Source organism: Abrus precatorius, unplaced genomic scaffold, assembly GCF_003935025.1.
Source record: "Abrus precatorius isolate BTA unplaced genomic scaffold, Abrus_2018 Scaffold8, whole genome shotgun sequence".
Taxonomy (NCBI): domain Eukaryota; kingdom Viridiplantae; phylum Streptophyta; class Magnoliopsida; order Fabales; family Fabaceae; genus Abrus; species Abrus precatorius.
In genome coordinates, this window is record NW_020874428.1 from 6,373,845 (window position 1) to 6,380,538 (window position 6,694).

General features: G+C 33.4%; 1 protein-coding gene across 2 annotated transcripts; it reads right to left on the reverse strand.

Annotated features, from left to right (window-relative positions):
- Window positions 1–561: 561 nt before the first annotated feature.
- On the reverse strand, window positions 562–6,033 carry LOC113846197 (nucleobase-ascorbate transporter 3). 2 transcript variants are annotated; one of them, XM_027474187.1, is made up of 15 exons: window positions 5,901–6,033; window positions 5,499–5,669; window positions 4,961–5,058; window positions 4,500–4,676; window positions 3,832–3,932; window positions 3,606–3,681; window positions 3,445–3,504; window positions 3,178–3,362; window positions 2,988–3,084; window positions 2,685–2,771; window positions 2,495–2,553; window positions 1,559–1,650; window positions 1,393–1,470; window positions 1,140–1,300; window positions 575–966 (listed from the first exon to the last, which is right to left on the reverse strand). In XM_027474187.1, exons 2-15 carry the CDS (start codon window positions 5,653–5,655, stop codon window positions 748–750), a joined length of 1,647 nt encoding a protein of 548 aa, XP_027329988.1. In that variant the 5' UTR covers window positions 5,656–5,669; window positions 5,901–6,033; the 3' UTR covers window positions 575–747. The 2 variants fall into 2 exon arrangements, with proteins under 2 accessions (XP_027329987.1, XP_027329988.1); XM_027474186.1 differs by having other exon boundaries at window positions 562–966; window positions 5,499–5,978.
- Window positions 6,034–6,694: the final 661 nt, after the last annotated feature.

Genomic DNA, 6,694 nt, shown 5'->3' on the forward strand with positions numbered 1-6,694 from the left:
CCACTTCACAAAAGCGTGAATCGCAAAATCAGAACATCGAACATTATCTTAAACGTTAGATATACAGTTTACACGTAAAATATAAATTACGCGGTTACGCCTTACCAACATGGCCCACTTTTCTTGTTTTTTTTAATATATAAAATAAAGCTACGAAATTATATAAAAAGAGAATAATAAACTATATTGAAGTGATAAAGTTCAATTTCAAATTGCATAGGTATCACACTGTAGAATGAAACCTCCCTAAAATAAGCATGTCCATAAAGCACCAAATGTATATTTACCCTAAATTTGAAAAATACCATTTTTATAACCTACTAAAATTTAAGAACAATTGCTTCTTCCTTGTCCACTTTCAAATTCAATTTAGGTGATTTTTTTCTTTGTATCTTACTACTCGTAGAATATACTTTTCTCCTTAAAACTCCTTAATAATTCTACTGTACACCCTATTCAATATCTTCACAAATAATGCCAACACTGATTTCTACATGCCACAAACTACATATTTAATCACTAGTTCCGCACCTCAAGTCCATTCTCAAGCATATTGTTTTAAGTGAACTTTTGCATGGAAGAACATGACATATAAAGAATTACTATGTCACATGAATACATTTACACAAGGTAAAATTTGGCTGGTAAGCGATGATGAAATTTTTTTGTCCATATTTTACAAGGTACATGAAAATTTAAGAACTATGCTCACAAAAGGCCTTAAATACAAGCATATATCTAGTACTTCTAGAGAAATCTGGTAGGCATATACTCATTTATTCTTAAAGGAAGGCGATAAAATTCATCATTTCTAACATCTCCCTTCCTATTCTGGAAAGGAACCCACCATGGCAGTCCTCTGTCCACAGCGGTATGTTTGGCTTCAAGTGTGTTATCAACAAGAGTCCCAACAATTATAGCCACAGTTGGGGGAGAAGAGAATATGGTGTTCAAAATGTCATTGAACTGTTTGTGACACAAAATAAGATTAGACCAATTAGATATATCCTTTTACACAAGTAGAAAATCAAGTAAACCAATAGTTGAACAAATATAACCTTAATTATGGGTTCACAAAAGATTATATGCCTAGTTAATCCTAGGGAATTAAATAATAAGAGACTTGAAAAGTCACTCACCCATCCACCATCTGTTCTAACTGGACCATGACCATCAGGTGCAGTGTTCATGACAAAATATTGTGGTATTGAGATCCCAAGAAACAAGGTTAGGCCCAAAACATAGATATTTCTTATGGAATTGTTATTTGCAAACTGTATAAATGAAATCCCAACAGCAGCTGCAAAAAAAAAAGAACAACGATAATATAATAAAAGGCTTGAATTAACGGGTCAAAATTATAATAATTAATGTAATAGTAGCATCACCTACCTACAATACCAAATAAGACACAGTATATAGCAGCGAATATTGGTAGGGGAATTGATGCAAAAAAGGCTCCGAATTTCCCTGAAAGAGACAAAGTAAAATAATTACACTGTAAGTGTGAAATTGGAAGGAAAGTCTTGCCAAATTGGTTTCAGGTGGAGTATTGTACCAAAAATAGAGAAGAAAATCATGAAACCACATGATATCTGCACTACTCTTCTGCTCCCTATATGAGTTAGACCAAGTAGCCCAACATTTTCACTGCAATTATCAAATAGATTAGTCAGGTAATTACTCAGAGAATTCTTTACCTCAAATGTATACAAATATTCCTCTCACTCATAGAAGTTGCAAATACAATAGATGCTTTCAAATATTAATAAATATATCAATAAATCTATGTCTATGATAATATTAACCAAGCATAAATTTCTGTTGCCACTAATTTATTTCCACAAGACTTTGTTCCCAATAGGCTATGTTGGCATTGATAGTGGAAAGGAATGACATAAGTTGCATTATTTGGATAGTTTAAAATAAGGTATAATGGAATGGAACCTGGTGGAATCTATTTCATCCCATTTTATCCAACACCTCAACTGTTTCATTCCTCCCTGCCCTTCCTTTTGGGGTATAGGATGGAAACAACTTACTACTTACTAATCTACATTCCATCATAAACGTCCAAATAATTGAATAGTAATGTTATTCCATCCCATTCTACAAATCGTTAGATATGCAAACATAGCTGTAGGTGTAGGATGATTTAAATACATAAATACATACGGACTAAGGAATGAAATGCTCAATTAAAGGTTTGGAGTCTTATAATTTAAGTTTAGTTGTCAAGGGCAATCATTGATTAAGGATTTAAACTTAAAAATGGTTCACCTAATTCGTCAAGTTCTTAATAATTAAAGTTTTACAACCCTCAGCTTCAATCCTGAGTAACTTTCCATCAATGGACATAGGAGCTATTACCCACAACCAATAAGGAAAAAACTAATGGATACATATGACACTTGAAAGCAAGGAAAACAACACTTTTTAAGATAAAAATTGACAATCATGGACAGGGAAAGTTCTTAGCTCATTGCTTTCTTACACAGATGCAGTAGTACCAACAACAGAACCAAAAATGCCTTCAACCAGCATGCCAATTCCCTGCATTTAGAAGGGGGAAAACAAGAGTTTGTATCTTTGTATCATAAATGATGCAAGCATATCAAGATTTTGCAACAATGTGAAAGAACAATTAAATTAATTCTTTAGAAGCAAGATGATTAAAACCTCACCTGAAGCCCAATGCTTCGGCTGAGCACATGTGCAGGCGGCGGTGTTGCACCAGAAAGTCTGGCTGCGGCAAAGAAAGCACCAGTCGACTGCATTCAAAATTTCATCGTGAAAGAAGCCCCACATTAGATCATCATCATCAGTTTGATGACAATGGATTGAAAGTAGCGGTAACATAGACCCAAAAAATTAAGATCATTTTCCAGAGGGTAAAGTTGTCAAATATCTTAAAAGTCAAAACTAGGAGCATATAAACTATCAGAACAATTTGAACAATTAAACATATTAAGGAAAAGTTGCTAGACCTCTGCAGAAGAGACAAGTGCTGCCCCCATCATCCCAAAGACATGACTAGCACTGAATATGGGGGTACCCCACTGGAATGGATATGGAACTTTAATCCTGGAATGAAACCAATTTAATCATTATCATAAAGCTCCAGCAAGAGCACTCAAATTAAAATAAACCGTTAAATTGACTGTTTTTTAAACATACCAAGGAGCAGAAGACATAAGGTATGAGCGATCCGTGCGACAACTCATTTGTGTCTGTTTTTTAGCAGTATTGTAAGCACCAGCCACAGTAAGGATGGCAGCAAACGCCCAGATGACAGCAATGCAGAGAAGTAAAGCAAACCTCTCAAGTACTTGATGAGCAGTTGGATGAATGCGCTTCAAATACTGCAGGGCCAGGAAGAAAAAAGGTCTTATCAGTATTAGAGAAAAAAACTGCTAAGAATTTGCTTCAGAATAGATATAAAACCTGCTGTGTTATGACCAGAAGAATGAGCATAGGTAATCCAATCTGCACACAGTTTGCAAGCTGCACGAAAGAAGAAAGTTAAGTTTTCGAACTCTCTACTTATATTTTTTAGTTATAATAAATAACTCATATATTCATGGAAGTGTATTAGGAATATTTACCAGCGGAAAGCCCCTCGAGAACAGACCAAGACCCACCACACATACCACAGGTACAATAACTATGGGACTAAACAACCTGAAAAAGAAAGAATCACCAAACGATAATTAATTAATTAAAAAAATAAAGCAGTTATTTTAATGCAGCTTTTGACATAGACCATGAACTGTAAAGTTTATAAAAGACAAAGGGTAAACAAGCCAAAACTGATGATTGACACAAATTTACCTTGTTAAATTTCCCCATGTCTTACTATACCCAAGGAAGATATTGACGAAAGAAGAAACAATAAGGGATCCTTGAATTGTTCTCACTGTGTAGGTAAACCTCTACAAGTACCAGTGTCATAATTCATTAGCAGTTTGAATCACCATTTTCATGTTGGAGAAGGAAATTCAGTTAACAAATGAGAAGACAAGTATACACCATTCAAACTGAAGTGAGTGTGTATTCAGTTCCAGGAAAGAGCAACAAAATCCCACAACAAACATTTGAAGAAAACCAAGAATAAGATACATTCTGAAACGAAGAGACGATGATGCATTCAAACAAACAAAAGAAACAAAGAAAACTAAGGGTCTAACTATCAAGTGCCAAAGGGCAGTTAAAGAATCAATAAATATATAAAAAAAATTATTAGAAATCATGGTGGGGGTACATTGGTAACATTAAATGTTACATGTTTAAATAAAAACTATTGAGTGTCTTTAGCATTCTCAGAGAAATAAAGGTAAAAAGGAAGATCATCTTAAATAGCCAAGTACAATTGAATTCAGCAAACATAAGTTGCAACAACAACTAAATTCTTGTAATATAACAATGAGTTAAAAATAAATAAATATAACATTAAAACTTAAAATTTGAGAGTCAAGAAGCTGTTAGCAACATAAACAAACCTCGTGCTCGGAAGAGAATGTTTTGTCTGTGTAATCATTTATAATGGACAACACCGGAAGAACAAAAGCAACCGATCCACCCATCACCGTTGGAAGTCTTGACCCAAACCAAGTCTGAAGCAGTGTGTTCACCCCAGACATAAACAACAATGTCTGAATCACACGAGCTTTGTCACCCTGTACCAAAATAGCAACGCTTGTTATTGTTTTACTATAATTTGTTTCACTGGATGATAAAGTATACTTAAAGCAACGATAATAGTATAGAGTAACCGGTTTTGTTAACTCCATGCTTTAGAACTGATTTTAAGCATAAAAAAGTAGTAATTTTTAATTGAAAAAAATTACCTTGATTACTCTTTCATTTAAATACATTCCATTTTATAAAAAATTGACACTTTTGATTGCATGTTAACATTTTCCTAGAGTAATTTATACTATAAACATTAAAAAGCACTTACAGGGTCCCCACCCATTGCAGGCACCAGGGTGGTTGCAATCAGAACCGTTGTTCCAAGCATCACAATGTAGTGTTGAAAACCCAGCAGAAGTGCTTCCGCTGCAAAAAGTTTTTAACGAAATCAAAAGATGAGGCTTTAAGAGGTACCGTCACAAACACGAATCCATAATTAAATAGAAAATTTTTCATTTTCTACACACCGAATCACGTAAGAGATTCATACAAATGACAAGGACAAAAAACAAAGAAACTTTTTCTTAAGAGAATCAGACTGGAATAAAGGTAACAAAAAGCAATCTGCAAGTAAACCAAGATATATAGATAGAGACATGAAACTGAATCATTCTCTTTTGTCAAAAATAGAAATTAAAAAGTATATATTTTACAACCCTTTTAAGTTCTAAGCCTCGACACGAAATTCCCAACTGTTTATAACATCAAAGGAAACATTTTTTTCTTAATCTTGTGTCATAAGAAAATAATTAAAAAATGAAACAGAAAGCTAGAACCGACACAGTTAAAGGGTAAGAGAGACTAACGCCATGAAGGATTAGAGTGGATGCAATAGTGAAGTTGCAAGAGTTGTTCAGCTGGATTCCAAATGGGTCCTCTAGAAAGAGCTAGATTAGGCGGCGGTGGACCCGCCGGAGGTGCCTGCACCGGTGGCGGTGGCTGGTGGTTCTCTGTCTCACCCATCTCTTTTACCAAATCTCGTTTATTTCACAAAGAAAGTGTGTGTATGAGAGAGAGAGAGAGAGAGAGTTTGTGGGTATTGAAAAGCAGAGAAATTAGAAGCAACAATGCATGAATGAATGGATGGAATGGTTATTACTATATTTGAAAGAAAGGAAAGGAAAATAAAATAATTAATCAAAGTGAAGAAAGTCTTTTTCTTTTATCAAAAAAGAAAGAGTAGTGTAAGTAATTTTCCAGAAAAATACCCGGAAACAGTGAAGGAACGAGTTAAGGTTGCGTTTTATGGTTGTCGTGTTGTGAGAGAAGCATTTTTTTATTAATTTATTTGTTTATTTTGTATTTGATAGTGTTAATGAGAATGGATGGGTTGAGCGCGTGGAGGTTGCAGTGTTCGAGGTGCTCAAATTTGCACACACTTCGCCAACTCACTTTAGCATTCTACTTCTTCAAAATAACGATAATGCCACTCTGGTGTTACCAATGCTCAGATTGGTCAATGCCTCTATGCCTCTTCCCCGCATCGGTCAAATGCAACGTCATTCAGAAAAGTACTATGCAATCCCATGTAACCTACAAATTTGTAGAGTCTTATTAATTCATATTTATAGAGAACTACTTAAAAATTAATAAATAAATAACTTATTAATAATATCTTGATTCTTACTAGTAATGCTAAAAGTGGTTAAAATTTTATAACAAATGTTTATAAGTACATTAAGGAAACAAAAAATTAATGAATTTACTCTACTCTTCATTACGTTCAATGTAATTTTTAATAAATTTATTTATTTTTAATTAATATCCTTAGAAGAAAAACTAATAAGTTACTTATCAAAATCTAAATATTCAATCTGTGTCAATTAAGGTAAAAGTTATTTGCTCTTTTGCTTTTTACTGGTCAAATTTAAAATAAGTTTTCATTTTATTTATTTGTTCAATATAAATTTAAGATAATATTCATTAATAAATTTTTAATTATATTTTTCATCTATTTTAAACATTTTGAACATTTAGTATAAATAAGTGTAGAATTATAGTG